The sequence below is a fragment of the Zea mays genome, chromosome 6 (assembly GCF_902167145.1).
Source record: "Zea mays cultivar B73 chromosome 6, Zm-B73-REFERENCE-NAM-5.0, whole genome shotgun sequence".
In the NCBI taxonomy this organism is placed as follows: Eukaryota; Viridiplantae; Streptophyta; class Magnoliopsida; order Poales; family Poaceae; genus Zea; species Zea mays.
Window position 1 is genome coordinate 178,063,805 of NC_050101.1, and position 23,146 is coordinate 178,086,950.

At 57.1% G+C, this 23,146-nt stretch overlaps 1 protein-coding gene across 7 annotated transcripts in view; it reads left to right on the plus strand.

Moving 5' to 3' along the window:
• LOC732730 (absence of first division 1) overlaps positions 1-23,146 on the plus strand; it is a 31,717-nt gene that overhangs the window by 3,598 nt on the left and 4,973 nt on the right. For all 7 annotated transcript variants that reach the window (XR_553999.3, XR_004850022.1, XR_002262641.2 and 4 more), the window contains exons 7-10: positions 3,576-3,666; positions 3,823-3,904; positions 3,983-4,061; positions 4,175-4,338. Coding sequence is in view for 4 of the 7 variants with exons in the window: in XM_008650105.3 (XP_008648327.1) it covers positions 3,576-3,666; positions 3,823-3,904; positions 3,983-4,061; positions 4,175-4,338 (416 nt within the window). In the remaining 3 variants the exon portion in view is untranslated. The remainder of the gene's footprint in view (positions 1-3,575; positions 3,667-3,822; positions 3,905-3,982; positions 4,062-4,174; positions 4,339-23,146) is intronic.

Below are 23,146 nucleotides of genomic sequence, written 5' to 3' on the forward strand. Positions count from 1 at the left end.
GTCGCCCTCATCGACTCTAGATCTACACAACTCCATCTCCAAAGCCACCGCCACACGAACAGGTCTCCCGGTCGCGTAACGGGGGAACATGTGCATCATCGTGGCTAACGGCGAGAAGCTGCCATGCCTGGGAGTCTTCAGATCAGGGCCCTTCGTCATCCACAACACCACCTTCTCGGCTGATCTCATCGTCCTGCCCCTGGCCGGGTTCGACATGGTACTCGGTACCTAGTGGCTCGCCACGCTGGGGCCGATCCTCTGGGACTTCGCCAAGTTGTCCATGGCGTTCTGGCGTGAAGGACGACAGATGGAGTGGCGAGGACTCGCAGAGACACCACGACCGCGCCTGCTCGCAGCAACAGGCCAGGACGTCCTCGACGCTATGCTCACCTCCTTCGACGACCTGTTCCGCGAGCCTCGTGGCCTACCGCCGCAGCGACCCTGCGACCACCGGATCCATCTACTACCGACCACGGCGCCCATCGCCGTCCAGCCGTACCGATACCCAGCACTGCAAAAGGATGAATTGGAGCGCCAGTGCCACGACATGCAGCAGCATGGATTGATCTGCCATAGCACCTCGACTTTCTGTCTCCGGTTCTCTTGGTCAAGAAATCGGACGAGACCTGGCGTTTCTGCGTCGACTACAGAGCCCTCAACGAACGCAACATCAAGGACTCCTTCCCCATTCCAGTCGTCGACGAGCTGCTTGATGAACTTCGCGGCGCCAAGTTCTTCACCAAGCTCGACCTCCGCTCCGGCTATCACCAAGTGCGCATGGCCACCGACGACAGCCACAAGACGGCGTTCCGAACACACGAAGGCCTGTACGAGTTCCTCGTAATGCCGTTTGGCCTCTCCAACGCGTCGGCGACATTCCAGACGCTCATGAACACGGTCCTTCATCCGTTCCTTCGGCGCTTCGTCTTGGTCGACATCCTCATCTACAGCAGCACCTGGTCCGAACATCTGCATCACCTGAGGACCGTCTTCACCGCGCTCAGCGACCACTCCCTGGTGCTCAAAAGATACAAGTGCTCCTTCGGCGCAGCGTCGACCTCCTACCTTGGCCACCTCATCTCGGCGGAAGGCGTGGCCATGGACGTTGCCAAAGTTCAAGCAGTGGTTGATTGGCTGCCACCACGATCGGTCCGAGCACTACGCGAGTTCCTGGGACTTGTGGGCTACTACCGCAAGTTCATAAAGTCATATGGTGAAATAGCAGCACCCCTCACTGCGCTACTCAAGAAGAATGGCTTCTCCTGGACCGATCAGACCACAACAACATTCCTCCACCTGAAGAAGGCACTCAACACAGCTCCTGTGCTCACCCTTCCAGACTTAGGACAAGATTTCACCATAGAGTGCGACGCCTCTGGAGCCGGATTTGGCGTCGTGCTGCACCAGGGAGCAGGGCTGGTTGCCTTCTTCAGCCGAGCACTGGCACCTCGGCACCGCGACCTCACTGCCTATGAGCGGGAGCTCATTGGGTTGGTACATGCGGTACGACACTGACGCCCATACCTTTGGGGTCAGCCATTCTCCATTCGGACAGACCACTACAGTTTGAAGTACCTGCTAGATCAGCGATTGTCACATCCCCCAACACCACTGGGTAAGCAAACTGCTTGGGTTTGATTTCAGGGTGGAATACCGATCAGGGCGCAACAACATTGTTGCAGACGCCCTGTCGCGCCGCGACATGGAAGACGCTGCAATCTTCTCCCTGTCAGGACCAACATTCCAGGTGTTTGATCAACTCCGCCAGGCAGCAGCATCTCAGTCGGCCCTTGTCGCATTGCGCGACGAGATCCTGGTCGACACACGCAAAACACCTTGGGCGTTTGTCGATGGACTCGTGTTGTTCAATGGTCATGCATATCTCCCTCCCGAGTCTAGCATCCTCCAAGACATACTCGTGTCGACTCACGACGTGGGGCATGAAGGCACAGAGAAGACACTGCACCGGTTTCGACGGGATTTTCACACTCCAAGGGCAAGGGCTATCATTAAGGACCTGGTTCGGCACTGCATCACCTGCTAGTGAAACAAGACTGAACATCTTCATCCAGCAGGCCTCCTTGCCCCTCTACCAATACCAACGTCAGTCTGGTCAGATATATCAATGGACTTCATCGAAGGCCTTCCCAAGGTTGGGGGCAAGTCTGTCATCCTGTCAATTTATTCAGCAGAAACAATAGCATCAATCTTCTTCTCGGAGGTAGTCAGACTCCATGGCCTCCCATCAACCATAGTGTCAGATCGTGATCCAGTGTTCACATCCACATTTTGGACAACACTCTTCAAGTTGATGGGCACCAAGCTACACATGAGTTCCGCATTCCACCCCCAGTCGGATGGTCAAACAGAAACAATCAACAAGACCATTGGCATGTACCTCTGGTGTTTGACAGGTGACCGTCCCCGACAATGGCTGCGATGGCTCCCTTGGGCAGAATATGTCTATAACACCTCCTTCCGCACTGCCCTCAAGGAGACTCCCTTCCGCATCATATATGGTAGGGATCCACCAGCATTACGAGAGTATGACCTGGGAGAGTGCCGAGTACCAGCAGTTACCCAGTCCATGACAGAAAGAGAAGAATTCTTGAGTGATGTACGCGCCCGACTGGAGCAGGCACAGGCCGTAGCCAAACGTGCCTACGACCGTGGTCACAGGGCAGTGAGCTTCTCTCCAGGTGATTGGGTATGGTTGCGAGTTCGTCATCGCTCTCCAGCAACGCTCTCAGCGGTGATGCGCGGCAAGCTGAGGCCGCGCTACTTTGGGCCATACAAGGTGGCGGCCATGATCAATGAGGTGGCTTATCGCCTCGAACTGCCATCCACGGCTCGGATTCACAACGTGTTCCACATTGGGTTACTAAAGAAATTTCTGGGCACTCCAGATTCTCCACCACCACTCCCGCCGATTCATGACGGTGCTGCACAGCTGCAACCAGCACAGGCTGAAGATTCGTCAAGCCAGAGGACTTTGCTAGATCCTTATTCAGTGGGATTCATTGCCTAGCTCAGCAGCAACTTGGGAAGACCTGGACGACTTCAGGAGGCAATATCCTCATTTTCAGCTCGAGGACGAGCTGATACTCGATGGGGGAAGAGATGTTATGTGGGGCGCCACTTACAGGCGCAGGGCTAAGGATAAGAGGCCTAGTTGAGTTTATCTAGAGATATTAGTTGAGAATATCTAGGGGTAATAGCAGATTAGAAGCTGTTGAGATTTTTTAGGAGAAGTTTAAGGAGATAGAGTCAAGCAGATAGGAGGCTGCGGCCAGGCAGCTGGCCTATATATGTAATTGAAAGTTATGAAATAAAGGAGGAATGAGTTATCTCCAAACTGTCTTTCTTCCCTGCTAATCCGGTCTCCCTCCTTGCTGCCCAACATAGATCGGCACCCAGCCGATCGTCCACGCCACCTGCGAAGTCAGGGGCCGGCGCCTGCGCCCTTGCCACTTCCCCCCTACCGCCGGCCACATAACATGATATAGGAAAGATTTTCTTTTCGAAGAGTAAGAAAGTGATGTGGCATGCTTATCTGACAGCCGAACTTCATGCAGGTATGAAGCAGTAACACTGCCAGAGATCAATATGGTGGTGGAACAGCCCATGTTTTTCTCAGAGCCTGATGGTGCCAAGTTCCGACGAATGGTAATCCTTGTCACCTGTGTATTTCAGAAAAAAAAACTTTATATGCATACAGTATGGTGCTTATTTAGAATAACCATCGCATGAACACCTCACTTTTTTCTGACTTTGGCCTGATTGTATCCACTCTTCTGACTGAAATGTATCATGCATGCTTAGGGATTGGAAGATCTGGATGAACAGTATGTTCAAGTCAATCTTGATGATGATGACTTCTCTCATGCTGATGATCGTCATCAAGGTTGGTCTTTCTCATCTTGCGGATTACTCTGTGTTTGTATAGGGGTGAATATTTTCAAACTCTACAATATTTTCTCAGCTAAAGCAGTGAATATAACCCTGGTCGATAATTTTGAGTCTGGGCTTGCAGAAACTGATTTATTCAATCACTTTGAGAGGTAAAGAAAAGCTGCATATTTATTTAAATTTACCACTCTTTTATCATCGCTGCTGCATGTTTCTTTTTCTTATTTTGCTTATAGTACAAATATAAATAGTGCCTTGTATACAGATTTGACATAGCAGATGATGAGACCACAGTCAATATCACTCCTGATGAGTACCCACAAGTTCCAAGTACGCTGATTCCGTCACCACCTAGGCAGGAAGACATTCCTCAACAAGAAGAACCGTACTACGCTGCCCCCTCCCCTGTTCATGGAGAACCTCAACAAGGTGAAACCAAACACATGATTTACTCTCTGCCATATGGAAACAAGGCCGTAACTTAAAAAAATATAGAATTTCCTTTTCCCCCCAAAGGACAATGATTTTTATGTCAATTGTGCATTGACATGTAATTTCGCAAGAGGAACTTGCATCCAAAAGTTCTCCAGATGATGGTTCTTACTGGCAGCTAATGGTCATTTGCAGACTCTATTGGAGTATTCCAAAAACAATTCACACTTTATCTCTCATTGCCTTTGTACATACTCAAATGGCTACAGTAGGACTTTTTTAGGATTAAAGGCTAGGGAGAGCATCTTTCTTTTGACGAGTTGGGGAGGCGGGGGGTATAGTTTCTGTCGGAGGGGAGAATCCTTCGGCCGAGTGGTGGATTGCACCTGCCCTGATCCTCAGATGAGGAGTAGGCTTAGGTGATTGCCTGGCCTTCTAGATGAACACAAGGGTTTAGAGTGGTTCAGGTCGTCGGAGCGTATTACCCTACATCCACTGTGAGTTGTATTGCTTGAGAACTGGGGAGTCGAAGGTCTGAGTGTGAATTGGCCTCCCCTGCTACGGAACAAGTACTCTCCCTTTTATAGTCTAAGGCAGACACATTACAAGGGAGTTCAGGCCTTGACAGGTGGACCTAGGAGAGTTTACAATATGGAGCGGTAAACAACTGGATAGCGCTGACAACGCTAGATCTTCTTGAGCTCGTATCCCTTCTTGGGTACTACTCCAGCTTCTGGCGTCCTTATCTTGCCACCTTGTCATGTCTAATCGGAACATAGGCCTTGATGTAGGTTGCGACGTAGTCTGATACGTTGTTGTGCGTAGGGTGTGATGAATGGTGTCGTCCAGTCTTCTCCGTCCGTCCCTTCATGCCTCGGTAACACACGAGGCACAATGGAAGTCATAATGAAGGACGCCTAAACGACGCATTAGGTCAATGCCCTTGCCTCGGTAACATGCGGGTAACAGTAAAATCCACACGTTACAGGCCTGAGATGTAGCGTGCATTAAATGCCAGGGACACGTGTTGGGGCGAAGGCTCAACGCCCCCTCGCTCGGGAAACCACAATAACGAAGGGTCAAGGACTGGAGGGTGCGAAGGCCTGAAGAGCGACCACGCTTCGAAGAACACGAAGAGTCCGAAGACTCGGGCACCCCTTTCACCAGGACGGGCCAGAGCGAAGACCATCGAGAATTCCGTCGGCGGAGGATATGGACTGCGAAGACCATGCGCTGTGATCTACCGCCAATTGTAATAGGGGGGCCCATGTGTAGTCGGCCCACGCTGTGAGATCTAGCTCGCAGGCCGCTACGCAAGTAGGACTGTTAGCGGATCAGCCCGTGTTTGTAATTAATTACGCTGTAATGACCCACTGTAACCCCCCAAGGGGGAATATTCCGGGGATATCGTAGGTAACCGAGGGTACATTTGTATTTGACGGGGCAGTGCCGACCCTCGGTTACCTATAAATACCCTCGTACTGCACCATTGTGGGGGACGGAGAAAAACAATATTGCCCTAATAATTTGTGTTAAACGACATCAAATTGTTTCCTATTCTTCCACTGTTCGAGCTTGGCTGACCGCGAGTTAGCGAGTTCCAACAACACGCTACCTGCTATTGATGCAGGCAAGTATACGTCTCATCTGTACTCAATGCTGGCGGGCCCTATGTCAGAGGCTTTCGCCAGACATCGCCCGATGGCTTACACTAGGGGCGTCTGGCCACGTGTTAACACCGGACCCTTGCCTAGGTGAGGGGCAGACCTGGGGATAAGTGGTGACACTGCTTCCCATGTCTTTCCTAACCATGGGCTCGAGTCGTACCTGAGGTGATTCGGGCTACTGTTGCCCTTGCCTGGACACGTGGTGACTCCAGTCCTCACCTGGCCTGAGGTACGAATGGTATCTTTCATACCCGGAATCGTTCTAAAGACTTGGTGTTGTAACCAGAGAGCGCCTTCTCCTATGTCTCCTCCAGATCCCTTTGGTTGGGGATCCGTTGGGACACAAGGAGATCTGTGTCCTATTTGCAGGGTCCCAAACCTATAGCTGAGGTTGTTGATTCCTCCCTTTATGGGGCTTGATGCAGACGACGACCCAGCCCTGGAGGCAAGCCTGGCCTGGTCATGACTCCATACGGTGGGCCTTAGCCCCGTGCTGGGCCGACTGCCCGTGAAATCCTTAACAGTGGCCCCCAATGACTCACCTTGACATAGCAGGAGTGGGTACCCCGTTTTCAGGGTAGCGACAGTGGCCCCTGGGCTCACCTCGGGTGAGGCGGCAAACCCGCAGGTGGGGCCATACCGTCTTGTTCCAGAAATGTCAACCTTGTGCAGCAGCTTCGTGCATGTAGCCTTCACGTTGAGTGGGTTGCTTGCCGGCACACTGTTATTGCTGCATGAAGACAAAGAAAGTGGTACTGCCCTCGTGTTTATCCAGTTATGGGAAGGCAAGGATTATTTTCTTTTCCGCCCCAGCCGCTAAGGCTCCCTGAAGTTTTTCCCAGTTGTGGGGGATTGCTTTTAGTCCAGGGAGCTACTCCGGAGTTCGACTTAGGAATAGTGCTTAGGAGCATATGGTATTCCGTGAATGGTTTAGGAGTAGTGCTTAGCGGTGTACCCTCGAGATCCTAGCTTTGTTGTACTCATTCTATTGAATTATGTAGCCGGGTTGTTGCTAGGCAGAGTTTATAAGATCCAACCTTAATTTTGAATGAGGCGTAGGCCCGTTAGGTACCTAGTCCAAAAAGTACTAAGCCAGCTATTCTGGGACGGTGGAAGGTGTAGGCGTACGACACAGGACCAGGCTAAGCGGCTACCTAGCTCCGGACCACCTGCTAGAATGTGGACTTTTCCTTTAGACCAGGTGCCAGTCAACCTGTGCCTTCGTTCGGTAATAAGTGGGGATATAAACTGAGCAGCAAAGCTGGTTACATAATCCAGATTTCATGACAACAGCGAAGCTAAGGATCTCAAGAGGGAGGCGGAAAAAAAGAAAACATACCTTTGCCAAGGATATGATAATGTTTGTGCACCTCGAGCTGGATTGAGAGCAAAAACCCTTCCTCTTTTTTCGGATGCTTGAGACCTTGCATAGAGATCCTGAGGAGGTTCGGGTTTATAAGATCAACTCTTACCGGGCTGGACCACAGAGGGCGCAGAGACCGGGTTTATACGAGCGGCCTCACCGTATTATGAACCGTTTGTGGTAAGTCCGGGTTTACGGGGACGAACCCCTACCAGGCTGTTCTTGATGTGTACACCTCCAACTGTGTTTATTGGATTCCTTTTCCCCTTTTCCTAGAGCTTTGGTAGCTTTGGAGGTTCGAGGCCTTCACAAGGCCAAGGACCATCCAGGACGTGGTCTGGGACCAGCGACGTTCCCTTAAGGCCTTTGCTTGTATTGTGCATTCAATCCTCTGAACCATGTAACTTAAACTTGTTGAACCTAGTTTGAAGCCAGCCCCTTGAATCTGACTGTAGCCCAGACCCCCAAGTACTAAGTCAGCTATTCTCGTGCGGTGGAAGGTGTAGGCTTACGGTACGGGACCTGGCTAAGCGGCTACCTAGCTCCGGACCATCCGGGAGAATGTGGACCTTTCCCTTAGACTTAAGTCCTTAGTCGTTCATTCCACATTCATCGTCAAGCGGGACTTCAAACTAAGTGCAAGAGAAACTACATAATTCAGTTCTCATGACTTACAACAAAAGCATGGTGCCTTAGGGTGGTAAGGCTTTGTAAAAAGGAAAAGAAACTGATGTATGAGAACACTTTCTTCTTTCATAGCTGGTCACCAAAAATCTGCATACCAGAGGCCAGGTTTACAAAGGGGGAAACTCTTACCGGTCTTGATCACGGATGGCGCTAGAGGCCGGGTTTACTTGAGCGGATCTTTACTGGTCCGGATCACAGACAGATGGTAACCTATTATAAAGGAATAGTTTGTTCTCATGCTACCTTACAGATGGAAGGTGCGAGGCTGACCAAGACCGCCTGAGCTCCGTTGTGCATCTGACTCGAAGGGTGAGCAACGTCCCTTCTGCTACCATGAACGCCATGGAGCTTGTGGCAGGCGAGTTGGGTCTTGGCGCCGGTATTGAACCCCTTCGGAGCGCGTGAATGTCCCTGTAAGGGTCTCCCACTGCCGACAGGCTGCCTTTTGTCGTGGCGAGGTTGATGTTGTTGTAGCCGTCGTTGGCCTGACACCCTTTTTGCCTTATTGGGGTACTGCTATCCTTCAGACTGGAAGGGTAAGCAGCAGCCTACGTCAGGTCGGTGATGGCCGTAGGCGGAGCATTTTGGGTGTCGTCGACGGCTACCCTGGACGCCATGGGTCCCGGAATGCTGGTCTGCACAGCATACCCCAAACGTCATAAGCTTGTGCCACCGCCGATGATCCGGGCCTTAGCGTTGGTCGAGGGCGAGGTTAGGCGACGGTCAGGCGACAGACGCTTGGCTGTCGAGGATGGAGAGGTGGTTGACGCTCTCTTCTGTCTTGCTGGCGGTGCTACCTTCCTCCAACACGAAGGGCAAGCAACAACCTTTTGCTCCTCGGCGATGCCCAAAGGCGGTGCTTAGGGGAGAGAGTCGGCAACTACTCTGAATGCCATGCGCCCGAGCCTACCAGGTTGACACACGGCCTACCTCGAGCGCCATAGGCTTGAGGCCGACAGGTTAGGTCTCGGTGCCCGCCTTGACCCCTACTTTAGCACATGGTTAGCCTTCACGAGGATGATTTAGTCCTCTTTTTTCAAGTCTGTCTGCAGTCCAGCACCTATTATGGGCCACCAGCCAAAGGAAGAACCTACACTTAGGAGGTGCCCAAGATTTCCAGACCATTTTGTAATGCTCAAAACCAACAGAGCCAGAGAAGAAACCCTTATAAGCCGAGCATGCAGAATACTGCCCTGCAGCTGAGGGTATCTATAAGGACGTACCGCCACTGGTGTTGTGCCTGGCATCAGGTGGATGCGGTGATCACATGGTCGTGCTGGAGGGAGACCCGTTGGGGATGAGAAAACATCATCAAATTGCTGGACTAGGGAGTCCATCATTGGTGTCGGGTTTGATGTTGAAACACATGCTGAAAGTGGCTTGTGCATCATGCTGCGAGTAGAATTCAACCCTTTCCACAAAACTTGGTAACCATTCTTCCAGAACGCCATGCTCATGAGTCATGTTGGCTAAGTCCCAAAGGATGGGACCAAGAGTGTGCAGGAACTGAACCCCTAAGATGATGTCAAAGGAATCCAGTGGAATAGCATAAGCATTCATGGTGAAAATATCTGGACCCACACATAGTCTGAGACTGTTGGCAAGGCCATGACAGTCGATCTTGTCGCCATTTGCTACAGCTACCCGACCTCGGCTTGAGCGGACTTCCAATTGCAATGACAAGGCTGTGTTGAGGTTGACAAAATTGTGTGTGGAGCCTGTATCCAGTAATGCAGTGTGCAATTTATCATTCATTTTTACTTGAATCTGCATGGTGTCCTCTGATCTGATGCCTGTCAGAGCATGTAGAGAGATAACTGGTTTTGGCTCCTCATCAACTTCCTCTGTGACAGTATCCTCTTCGAAGTCAGCTACTTCCAAATAGAATAACCAGGGGCACCGATGGCCGCAAACATATTGTTCATCACAGTTGTAACAAAGCCCTAGCTTTCGGCGTTCTGCCATCTCTCCAGATGTGAGCTTCTTGAATGGTGGCTGCTGCGCTGCATTGCCTGTGGCTGGCACTGTTGGCTGTGTTGCTGGGATTGGAACTGATGGTCGTTGGGGCGGTCTCACTGGCTTGGTGGGTGCTGCTATGACGTTGCCATCAAGCACTTGAGAACGTCGTTCATATGCGCGCGCCAAGCTTAATGCGTGATTAAGGTTCCGTGGTGCCATCAACTCGACATCAATTTTGATGCGTTCTGGGAGGCCTGCGGTGAATAGCTGGACTTTTTGTTCCTGGGTGAGGGGCGCCGTGTGGGCAAGAAGGTCCCAAAACCTTTCCTGGTAGTCGTCTACGGTTGTCCGGAAGGGAAGCCAGGCCAATTCACCGAGAGGGTTGCTGCGCAGCGGAGGACCAAACCGTTGCTGGCAGGACTGCTTGAAAGAATTCCATGACAATGGTGGCTCGTCGCGCTGGAGTTGACAGTACCAAGTCCGAGCGACTCCTGTCATGTGATATGAGGCAAGCCACACCTTCTCTTCTTCCAGCGTACGTTGTCCTTCAAAGAATTGCTCGCATCTGTTGATCCATCCAATGGGGTCTTCTTTACCATCAAACAATGAAAACTCCAATCGATGAAAGCGAGGAACACTCATCGCTGGTTGAGAGAATGGTGCTCCTGAATATTCCGGTGGGGGGGATGATGGTAGTGGTGATGGGGAATGAGGAAGGGGTAGACGATGGATTGGAAGGGGGCTGTGGGGGTAGGATGTGTCGTGACTGGCAAAGGTTGATGTTCACCGGTACCTTGGGGATGCCGCCGTATCCCGGCAGGCCATAGGGAATGTCCTGCTGCGGGGTGGCTGGCGTGGATGCAGATGGACATGCCTCGACGGCCGCAACACGGGAGGAGATGGAAGACATCTGCTGGGCAAAGTCGCAGAGCTGGCGTTGGACTTCACCTAGTGTCGCGGCGATGGACGCCAGGGACGGCTGGAGGGCAGTGGCTGTCGTGCTATCTTCCTCATCGTGACCTGACATATCTGATACCAGATTGTAATGATCTCGACTTCTGAGGTTGTATGAGTGGGTAGTAGGGCGAGGCCTTGACGATTGAGGGCGAGAGGGAGCCGTGCTGGCGCACGGCTGAAACAGAATGTGGCAAGGAGCAATACTCTTCTTAGATTGATCTTTGCTAATCCTCCTAGGTACAAACTAAGGACTTTATATAGTCCAGTATAGGCGCACATAAACTGTTGCCACCCCTATTTATTCTCTAACAAACTCCTACTATTTCTCCTTTTGATATCTAATCTAAACAAACTTATCATTATCCCTCTAATCTTGATCTCCTGGCGTGGCCTGGCCTATGGGCTGCTTGGGCCGCCTTTCATATGTTTTACCCACCATAACACATCCATTGTGAGTTGTATTGTTTAAGAACTGGGGAGTCGAAGGTCTGTGTGTGAATTGCCCTCCCCTACTACAGAGCAAGTGCTCTCCCTTTTGTAGTCCAAGGGAGGCACGTTACAAGGGAGTTTAGGCTTTGACAGGTAGGCCTAGAAGAGTTTACAATATGGAGCAGTAAACAACTGGATATCGTTGATAACGCTAGGTCTTCTTGAGCTCGTATCCCTTCTTGGGTACTGCACGATCTTCTGGCGTCCTTATCCTGCCACCTTATCCCGTCTAATCGGAACACAGACCTTGATGTAGGTTACGACATAGTCTGATACACTGCCGTGTGTAGGGTGTAACGGGTGGTGTCGTCCAGTCTTCTTTGTCCGTCCCTTCATGCCTCGGTAACGCATGAGGCACAGTGGAAGTCATAATGAAGGGTGCCCAAACGGCGCATTGGGTCAATGCCCTTGCCTCGGTAACGTGCGACAGTAAAATCCGCACGTTACAGGCCTGAGGCGCCGCGTGCATTTAATGCTAGGGACACGCTACCTGCTACTGATGCGGGCAAGTATGTGTCCCATCTGTACTCAATGCTAACGGGACCTATATCAGAGGCTTTCATCGTGCATCGTCCGGTGGCTTACACTAAGGGCGTCTGGCCACGTGTTAGCACCGGACCCCTGCCTGGGTGAGGGGCAGGCCTGGGGATAAGTAGTGACACTGTTTACCAAGTATTTCCTGACCACGGGCTCAAGCCGTACCTGAGGGGATCCGGGCTACCGCCACCCTTGCCTGGACACGTGGTGACTCCGGACCTCACCTCGCCTGAGGTCCAGATTGTATCTTTCATACCCGAAGCCGTTCTGAAACATGGAGCCATACCTGAGGGGATCCCTTTGGCTGGGGATCCGTTGGGACACAAGGAGGTCCAGGTCCTATTTGCAGGGTCCCTAACCTATAACTGAGGTTGCTGATTCCTCTCTTTATGGGGCTTGATGGAGACGGTCACCCAGCCCAGGAGGCAAGCATGGGCTCGTCATGACTCCATATGGTGGGTCTTAACCCCGTGCTGGGCCGACTACCTGTGAAATCCTTAACGGTGGCCCCCGAGGACACATCTTGACATAGTAGGAGCGGGTACCCTGTTTTCAGGGTATCGACATTTTCCCACCTGAATAAGGGGGGAGTGCATCCTTGGTTGCAATTGTCGATTCTTCTAGCTGCTATGTGGCATGTCTCACTCTTTTGTCAATGTGATCCATTGTCTTACCAATAATCACTAAGCACAACTATATTTCTGATCCTCAATTTATGTCGTATTTCAACCTCTTGTACTTGACAAAAAGAATGAAGGAAGATGAACTGTTGTATTGATAATAGATGGGGTTACAATATATAGAGACACAGGAAACCCTAACCCTAATGGGCCGGCAGCCCAACAGTGGTGCCGACCCACACACACTCACACACACATAGTCTAACATCCCCCCGCAGTCGCAACGGGGGCACCACACACGATGAGACTGGAGTAGAGGCCGAAGGTAGAAGCCGACGGGTTGAAATCCCCCCGCAGTCGCAACGTCATGATGGTGCGAATGTTGCGGCTGGAGTAGAGACCGGTGTGTGCTCCAAGAAGACGATAGCCCCTAGATGCCGAGGTAGCCGAAGTCGAGGTGGTCGCGGTCGGAAGACGCGCAGCAAAAGCCTGATCTTCGGGAGGGGTCGACGTTCGAGCGTCAACGATCGGCAGGGCGACACAGCAAAAGGGCACAGGCAGGCCGACCTTCCTGCTTCTTCGATCGACCAGACGTCAAGGAGCCCCGCCAGGGAGGCCGACAACAGCGCACGCGGCTGCGCTGGTCATGGTGTCCGCGCCCGCGGCAGAATAGAAGGGGGGAAACGGCAGATCCGGCCGGGAAGGCCACGGCAGCGACGGATCCAGCCGGGAAGACGCGATCCAGCCAAAGGGACGGCGGATCGAGCCGGAAAGGTCGCAGCAACGTGGATCCGGCCGGGAAGGCCGCGGCAGCGACGGATCCAACGAAGGCGATGAAGGGGTGGGCAGCGGGGCGGGTCCAGCCGGGCAGGGGCCTGCGCCGGACCTGGCAAGGGGTGTTGGCGGCACCGGCGACGGGAGAAGCTCGAAGTGGGAGGCGCTGCTGGGGCGACAACGCGAGCAATTAGGAGGTGGCTAGCGCGATGACAAGGGGATGCACGGGCAAAGATGCCGACACAGGGGAGAGGAGCGCAGGGTATCCATGCCGGGGAAGAGGTGGCTGGCACTGGTGAGGACGGTGGCGCGCACAGGCCGCACAGGAAGGCCGGGGGGCGCTGCGCATGGGAGCGGCGGTGCGCAGGGCGCGCAGGAAGGCCGCGGGGCGCGGCGTGTGGGGCGCGAACGTCGGGAAGGGCGCTGGATGGGGGCGCGTACACCGAGGAGGGGCGCGAACGCCGGGGAGGGCGCTGCACGCAGGGGCGGCAGCGCGCAGGAAGGCGGAAGGGAGCACCAGCAGGGCACGTCTATGCCCAGGGAATGGGCGTTGGCATGCTGGTGGAGGCAGGAAGAGAAGCCTGGCGGCTGGAAGGAAAGGGGAGGGCTCCGACAGCGGCAGGGAAGGGTGCGCTGGCGCCCATGGGCGTGGCGAGGCACGCAGCCAAGGCAGCGGGCGCGGGGGCAGAGAAGACGCGGCCGCCCGCAGCCGCCAGCGCCTTGACGGAGCCGTCGCTCCTTCTCCTAGATCTCCGTGACAGGGCGAAGTCGACGGTGGGCGGCGCAGGGAGGGGCAGCAGACCGACGGCGGCGGGAGCGAGTGTCGACGACTTGGGGGCGCCGCGCCAGGGAGGGTCGCCGGCAGGGGCCGCGCAGCAGGGGGCGCCGAGCCAGGGAGGGTGTGGGCGGCTCCGGCGACCGACGGTGGAGAGGGAGAGGCGCCGAAGCGCCGGGAGGCGGGGAAGGCCCGCGAGCGAGAAGAGGCGCGCCCCGCGACGGAGAGCTCCTCGAGGGAGGCAGCGAAGCGCTCGAGGAGCGCGGCGGAGGGGAGGCCGCCCGTGGAGGACTTGACGACGCCATCGAGGGTGAGGGTCTTGGGCGCCGAGGTGGACTTGATGGCGGCGGAGATGGCGCGCTCCCACGCCGCGTCGTCCTCGCCGGTGGCGCAGGGGCGGTGGTGGCAGGGAGAAGAGGCTCGGGCCGGCCAGGGCAGAGGAGTGGGCGGCGGCTGGGGTGTGGCCGCCCCCGGGAGGAAGGATGAGCCTCCCGGGGGAGGCGGCGGCGGCTGGCTGGTGTCGAAGGTGGAAGGAGACTTGGCCGAGGCCCGGCGGCGCGAGGGGCTCTGCTGCAGCGGCTGCTGGGTGGGAGTCAGGAAAGAAACCCTAATCTGATACCATGAGGGAAGATGAACTGTGTTGTATTGATAATAGATGGGGTTACAATATATAGAGACACAGGAAACCCTAACCCTAATGGGCCGGCAGCCCAACAGTGGTGCCGACCCACACACACTCACACACACTGCACGCAGGGGCGGCAGCGCGCAGGAAGGCGGAAGGGAGCACCAGCAGGGCACGTCTATGCCCAGGGAATGGGCGTTGGCATGCTGGTGGAGGCAGGAAGAGAAGCCTGGCGGCTGGAAGGAAAGGGGAGGGCTCCGACAGCGGCAGGGAAGGGTGCGCTGGCGCCCATGGGCGTGGCGAGGCACGCAGCCAAGGCAGCGGGCGCGGGGGCAAAGAAGACGCGGCCGCCCGCAGCCGCTGATGGAATAAGTCTTGAGCATCTAGAGGACAGCCTGCTTTTGACTGTCCTCTGTAGTCCTTTAGCATCTAGAGGACAGCAGTCGCTTTTTGACTGTCCTTTGTAGTCTCTTTAGCATCTAGAGGACAACAGTCGCTTTTTGACTGTCCTCTGTAGTCGCTTTAGCATCTAGAGGACAGCAGTCGCTTTTTGACTGTCCTCTGTAGTCTCTTTAGCATCTAGAGGACAATCCTGTTGTGTAGTGTGTGTGAGAAGGTGTGGTAGTGCAGCCCCTAGGGCTATAAATATGTGTCCCCAACCCCTCTAAGGGTATGGCATTGTGTAGTGTTTGAAGAAATAAACAGAAAATTGCCCCAACTCATAGTGTCATCCTCTTGATGAGAGTTAGAGTCCCTCTACTTACAATTGGTATCAGAGGCAAACTATCCTGTAGCCTAAACATCTCTTGCTCATCTCCTTCCCGCGCCTCTCCCCACACTCAGTCGGCAGCAAGAGCTCCAACTGTTCCTTCCTCTCCTGCTCAGACGAGCAACCTTTCGTCTGAGACAGCCTCTTCCACACGCAGCGACCCCTCACTAGCCCACCATGTCCCTACGCTCGGTCACTTCGAGTGCGCGGCGCCAGCAGGAAGCCGAGGTCGCCGCGGCACAAGAACGAGAGCGAGCAGCAGCAGCGGCTGCAGCGACAGCGGCAAGGGCAGCACGGTTGGCGGCGGCGGAACTGGCAGCAGCGAGAGCGGAAGTAGAAGCAGCGGAGGCGGCGGATGCTGCACGTGCGGCGGCAACAGAGCTCGAGGTTCTGCGCGGCAGTAGAGCTGGCAGCTCTGCTTCTGTCGACGACAACACCGACGAAGAGCTCAGGCTGGCGAGGGAAGCAGCGCGAGAGCAGGCGGCACAGTGGGCAGCCGCGCATCCCCATGGGGGCGCGCGTGGCGGCAGCCCGGATAGGCGCCGACGCGCTGACGGCGCTCCTGGCGGGGGCGCACGCGGCGGCAGCCCAGACGGGCGTAGACGCGCCGGCGGTGCTCCCGGCGGCGGCGACCGAGTCGACGGAGATCGCGGCCTCTATAGGCGGCGCGGTTCTCCCTCCCCGGATCGGTACCATGGTCGCCGCATGGCCCAGGCCATTGTCAGGGACATCGGTCCCGGCGGTGGGTGGCCTACCCTCACCAAGACCAACTACGTCGAGTGGGTCGCGGTGATGAGGGTACGGCTCCAGGTTCGCCACATGTGGGAAGCAGTTCGTTACGACGACGTCGACTACCACGAGGATCGGCGGGCGCTGGATGCCCTCATTGCTGCAGTCCCGCCCGAGATGCAGTTTTCGCTTTCCCAGAAGCGGACTGCCAAGGAGGCCTGGGACGCCATCGCTGCGACCCGCATCGGCAGCGATCGTGCCCGCAAGACCACACTGCAGGCACTTCGCAAGGAGTGGGAGAACCTGGCCTTCAAGCCAGGTGAGGATGTTGATGACTTTGCTCTCCGCCTCAACACTCTGTTGCAGAAGATGGTGCAGTTCGGCGACGACACCTACGATGAGGAGAGAGCTGTTGAGAAGCTCTTCCGTTGCATCCCCGAGAAGTACAAGCAGATTGCTCGCTCGATCGAGTCTCTGCTAGACCTCTCCACGATGACGATCGAAGAGGCGATTGGTCGCCTCAAGGTGGTCGACGGCGACGAACCACAGGCTCTCTCTGGGCCTATCACTATCGGCGGGAAGCTACATCTCACTCGGGAGCAGTGGGAGGCCTGCCAGGGTGACAAGAAGAAGGGGGAGTCCTCCTCGACACGAGGCCGCAAACGCGGCAAGCCGCGCAAGGCGCGTGGAGGCGCCCAGGCCGGGGCGCGAGGACATGCTGAGGGTGGTGCACGTGGAGGTGCCCAAGGCGGCGCCGTCGGCAACAAGAAGCCGGCACGAGACGACGGCTGCCACAACTGCGGCAAGCTTGGCCACTGGGCCAGGGATTGTCGGCAGCCACGACGTGGCCAGGCCAACGTCGCACAGGCGGAGGCGGAGGAGGAGGCCCTGCTCCTGGCACATGCAAGCATCGAGCCATCTCCAGCGGCACCGGCCGCAGCGGCACTCCTCCACCTTGATGAGTCGAAAGCACGCGCTTTCCTCGGCGACGGCTCCAACAAGGACATGATCGAAGGATGGTGCCTCGACACCGGTGCCACTCATCACATGACCGGCCGACGGGAGTTCTTCACCGAGCTTGACTCTAGCGTCCGAGGCTCCGTCAAGTTTGGGGACGCCTCCGGCGTAGAGATCAAGGGCGCCGGCTCAGTCGTCTTCACCGCCGCGTCTGGTGAGCACAGGCTGCTCACCGGAGTCTACTACATCCCCGCGTTGAGGAACTCTATCATCAGCTTGGGACAGCTGGATGAGAACGGTTCGCGCGTGGAGGTCGAGCACGGAGTCATGAGGATCTGGGATCCCTCTCGTCGCCTTCTTGCCAAGGTACGCAGGAGTGCAAATCGGCTTTACATCCTCAATGTGAAGGTGGCACAACCTTGCTGCCTTGCTGCTCGTCGAGACGACGGGGCATGGCAGTGGCACGAGCGCTTCGGGCACCTTAACTTCGAAGCCCTGAAGCGGCTCAGCGCCAAGGAGATGGTACGAGGCCTGCCGTGCCTTGACCATGTGGAGCAATTCTGCGATGTCTGCGTGTTGACAAAGCAGAGACGACTCCCCTTTCCCCAGCAGTCGAGCTTCCGAGCCAAGGAGAGGCTCGAGCTCGTGCATGGGGACTTGTGTGGCCCGGTGACACCAGCCACACCAGGAGGACGACGCTACTTCTTGCTGCTCGTCGACGATCTCTCCCGCTACATGTGGGTGATGATCCTTGGCAGCAAGGGAGAGGCTGCGAACGCCATCAGGCGTGTGCAGGTCGCTGCGGAGGCGGAGTGCGGCCGCAAGCTGCGCGTGCTGCGCACCGACAACGGCGGCGAATTCACGGCGGCTGAGTTCGCGTCGTACTGCGCGGATGAGGGCGTTCAGCGCCACTACTCCGCGCCGTACAGCCCGCAACAGAACGGCGTCGTCGAGCGGCGCAACCAGACGGTTGTGGGGATGGCTCGGGCTCTCCTCAAGCAGAGAGGAATGCCAGCTGTCTTCTGGGGAGAGGCGGTGGTGACAGCGGTTTACATCCTCAACCGCTCGCCCACCAAGGCTCTCAACGGGATGACACCGTACGAGGCTTGGCATGGGCGCAAGCCGGCGGTCTCTCACCTACGGGTCTTCGGCTGCCTCGCGTTCACCAAGGAGCTTGGCCACATCAGCAAGCTCGACGATAGGAGCACCCCAGGGGTGTTCATTGGCTACGCGGAAGGCTCGAAGGCCTACCGCATCCTTGACCCAAGAACACAGCGTGTGCGCACGGCGCGCGACGTAGTGTTCGACGAAGGGCGAGGATGGGCGTGGGACAAGGCGGTGGACGACGACACGACTCCGACGTACGACTTCACCATCGAGTACGTCCACTTTGAGGGAGCTGGGGGAGTAGGCACCTCTTCTCCGAGCACGTCTACCCCAGCCCCCAAGTCTCCACCGACTCTAGCGCCACACTCTCCAGCTCCTGCTACAACGAGCTCTTCACCACCGCGCACTCCAGCCATGACTCCGGCTACAACGAGCTCTTCGCCACCACGTACTCCAGCACCGACGGTACCCTCTCCGGGAACGTCTTCTCCGACACCAGCTCGTGTCGAGCACGACCCAGTGGAGCTCGTGACCCCTCTGTCCCGCGACGAGGAGCACGTCGACGCGTGCTACGACGGCGAGCCGTTGCGGTATCGAAGGGTGGAGGGCCTTCTCCTCGACCCGTCGGTGCCAGGCCCTGCATCTCGCATTCTGGCGGGAGAGTTGCATCTTGCATGCGACGATGGTGAGCCTCGGTCTTTCGCGGAGGCCGAGAAACATGCGGCTTGGCGTGTTGCGATGCAGTCGGAGATGGACGCGGTTGAGACGAACCGCACTTGGGAGCTCGCTGATCTCCCTCATGGTCATCGCGCGATCACCCTTAAGTGGGTGTTCAAACTAAAGAGGGATGAAGCCGGTGCCATCGTCAAGCATAAGGCTCGCTTGGTGGCACGCGGTTTCTTGCAGCAGGAGGGGATCGACTTCGACGATGCCTTCGCCCCTGTAGCACGGATGGAATCCGTGCGACTCCTCCTCGCGCTGGCAGCCCTGGAGGGCTGGCATGTTCATCACATGGATGTCAAGTCGGCGTTTCTTAACGGCGACTTAAAGGAGGAGGTCTACGTACACCAGCCGCCAGGTTTTGCGATCCCTGGCAAGGAGGGCAAGGTGTTGCGCCTGCGCAAGGCTCTCTACGGCTTGCGACAGGCACCAAGGGCGTGGAATGCCAAGCTGGATTCCACGCTCAAGAGGATGGGCTTCATGCCAAGCCCGCACGAGGCGGCCATCTATCGGCGGGGCAATGGAGAAAATGCCCTGCTGGTGGGTGTCTACGTCGACGACTTGGTGATCACCGGCGCCAAGGATGCAGAGGTGGCAGCGTTCAAGGAAGAGATGAAGGCCACCTTCCAAATGAGTGACCTAGGGCATCTCTCCTTCTACCTGGGGATTGAGGTGCACCAGGGAGACTCCGGGATCACACTTCGCCAGACCGCCTATGCCAGGCGCATTGTTGAGCTGGCTGGGCTCACCGACTGCAACCCAGCTCTCACTCCGATGGAGGAGAGGCTGAAGCTGAGTCGCGACAGCACGACGGAGGAGGTGGATGCTACTCAGTACCGGCGTCTTGTGGGGAGCCTTCGCTACCTCGTCCACACACGACCTGACTTGGCATACTCCGTCGGCTACGTTAGTCGGTTCTTGCAGCGACCGACGACGGAGCATGAGCAGGCTGTGAAGAGGATCATCCGCTATGTTGCGGGGACTCTCGACCACGGTCTCTACTACCCGAGGTGCCCTGGGGAGGCACACCTTGTCGGGTACAGCGACAGCGACCACGCCGGCGACATCGACACTAGCAAGAGCACAAGCGGGATCCTCTTCTTCCTCGGCAAGTGCCTCATTAGCTGGCAGTCGGTCAAGCAGCAGGTGGTGGCCATGTCCAGCTGCGAGGCCGAGTACATAGCGGCGTCCACTGCTTCGACTCAGGCGCTCTGGCTGGCTCGACTGCTCGGTGATCTCCTCGGGAGAGACACTGGAGCGGTGGAACTCAGGGTGGACAGCCAGTCCGCTCTGGCATTGGCCAAGAACCCCGTGTTCCATGAACGGAGCAAGCACATCCGGCTGAGATACCACTTCATCCGAGACTGCTTGGCAGAAGGGAGCATCAAGGCGCGCTACATCAACATCAAGGATCAGCTTGCAGACCTGCTCACCAAGCCCCTTGGGAAGATCAAGTTTGTTGAGCTTTGCTCCAGGTCCGGGATGGCCCAACTTTCTCACAAGACGACGCCCAAGACTTAGGGGGAGAATGATGGAATAAGTCTTGAGCATCTAGAGGACAGCCTGCTTTTGACTGTCCTCTGTAGTCCTTTAGCATCTAGAGGACAGCAGTCGCTTTTTGACTGTCCTTTGTAGTCTCTTTAGCATCTAGAGGACAACAGTCGCTTTTTGACTGTCCTCTGTAGTCGCTTTAGCATCTAGAGGACAGCAGTCGCTTTTTGACTGTCCTCTGTAGTCTCTTTAGCATCTAGAGGACAATCCTGTTGTGTAGTGTGTGTGAGAAGGTGTGGTAGTGCAGCCCCTAGGGCTATAAATATGTGTCCCCAACCCCTCTAAGGGTATGGCATTGTGTAGTGTTTGAAGAAATAAACAGAAAATTGCCCCAACTCATAGTGTCATCCTCTTGATGAGAGTTAGAGTCCCTCTACTTACAGCCGCCAGCGCCTTGACGGAGCCGTCGCTCCTTCTCCTAGATCTCCGTGACAGGGCGGAGTCGACGGTGGGCGGCGCAGGGAGGGGCAGCAGACCGACGGCGGCGGGAGCGAGTGTCGACGACTTGGGGGCGCCGCGCCAGGGAGGGTCGCCGGCAGGGGCCGCGCAGCAGGGGGCGCCGAGCCAGGGAGGGTGTGGGCGGCTCCGGCGACCGACGGTGGAGAGGGAGAGGCGCCGGAGCGCCGGGAGGCGGGGAAGGCCCGCGAGCGAGAAGAGGCGCGCCCCGCGACGGAGAGCTCGAGGGAGAGGCGCCGGAGCGCCGGGAGGCGGGGAAGGCCCGCGAGCGAGAAGAGGCGCGCCCCGCGACGGAGAGCTCCTCGAGGGAGGCAGCGAAGCGCTCGAGGAGCGCGGCGGAGGGGAGGCCGCCCGTGGAGGACTTGACGACGCCATCGAGGGTGAGGGTCTTGGGCGCCGAGGTGGACTTGATGGCGGCGGAGATGGCGCGCTCCCACGCCGCGTCGTCCTCGCCGGTGGCGCAGGGGCGGTGGTGGCAGGGAGAAGAGGCTCGGGCCGGCCAGGGCAGAGGAGTGGGCGGCGGCTGGGGTGTGGCCGCCCCCGGGAGGAAGGATGAGCCTCCCCGGGGAGGCGGCGGCGGCTGGCTGGTGTTGAAGGTGGAAGGAGACTTGGCCGAGGCCCGGCGGCGCGAGGGGCTCTGCTGCAGCGGCTGCTGGGTGGGAGTCAGGAAAGAAACCCTAATCTGATACCATGAAGGAAGATGAACTGTTGTATTGATAATAGATGGGGTTACAATATATAGAGACACAGGAAACCCTAACCCTAATGGGCCGGCAGCCCAACAGTGGTGCCGACCCACACACACTCACACACACATAGTCCCTATAAATATGTGTACCCATCTCTTGGAGCACACACCGGTCTCTACTCCAGCCGCAACATTCGCACCATCATGACGTTGCGACTGCGGGGGGATTTCAACCCGTCGGCTCCTACCTTCGGCCTCTACTCCAGTCTCATCGTGTGTGTGGTGCCCCCGTTGCGACCGCGGGGGGATGTTAGACAGTGTGTGTGTGAGTGTGTGTGGGCCGGCACCACTGTTGGGCTGCCGGCCCATTAGGGTTAGGGTTTCCTGTGTCTCTATATATTGTAACCCCATCTATTATCAATACAACAGTTCATCTTCCTTCATGTATCAGATTAGGGTTTCTTTCCTGACTCCCACCCAGCAGCCGCTGCAGCAGAGCCCCTCGCGCTGCCGGGCCTCGGCCAAGTCTCCTTCCACCTTCGACACCAGCCAGCCGCCGCCGCCTCCCCCGGGAGGCTCATCCTTCCTCCCGGGGGCGGCCACACCCCAGCCGCCGCCCACTCCTCTGCCCTGGCCGGCCCGAGCCTCTTCTCCCTGCCACCACCGCCCCTGCGCCACCGGCGAGGACGACGCGGCGTGGGAGCGCGCCATCTCCGCCGCCATCAAGTCCACCTCGGCGCCCAAGACCCTCACCCTCGATGGCGTCGTCAAGTCCTCCACGGGCGGCCTCCCCTCCGCCGCGCTCCTCGAGCGCTTCGCTGCCTCCCTCGAGGAGCTCTCCGTCGCGGGGCGCGCCTCTTCTCGCTCGCGGGCCTTCCCCGCCTCCCGGCGCTCCGGCGCCTCTCCCTCTCCACCGTCGGTCGCCGGAGCCGCCCACACCCTCCCTGGCTCGGCGCCCCCTGCTGCGCGGCCCCTGCCGGCGACCCTCCCTGGCGCGGCGCCCCCAAGTCGTCGACACTCGCTCCCGCCGCCGTCGGTCTGCTGCCCCTACCTGCGCCGCCCACCGTCGACTCCGCCCTGTCACGGAGATCTAGGAGAAGGAGCGACGGCTCCGTCAAGGCGCTGGCGGCTGCGGGCGGCCGCGTCTTCTCTGCCCCCGCGCCCGCTGCCTTGGCTGCGTGCCTCGCCACGCCCATGGGCGCCAGCGCACCCTTCCCTGCCGCTGTCGGAGCCCTCCCCTTTCCTTCCAGCCGCCAGGCTTCTCTTCCTGCCTCCACCAGCATGCCAACGCCCATTCCCTGGGCATAGACGTGCCCTGCTGGTGCTCCCTTCCGCCTTCCTGCGCGCTGCCGCCCCTGCGTGCAGCGCCCTCCCC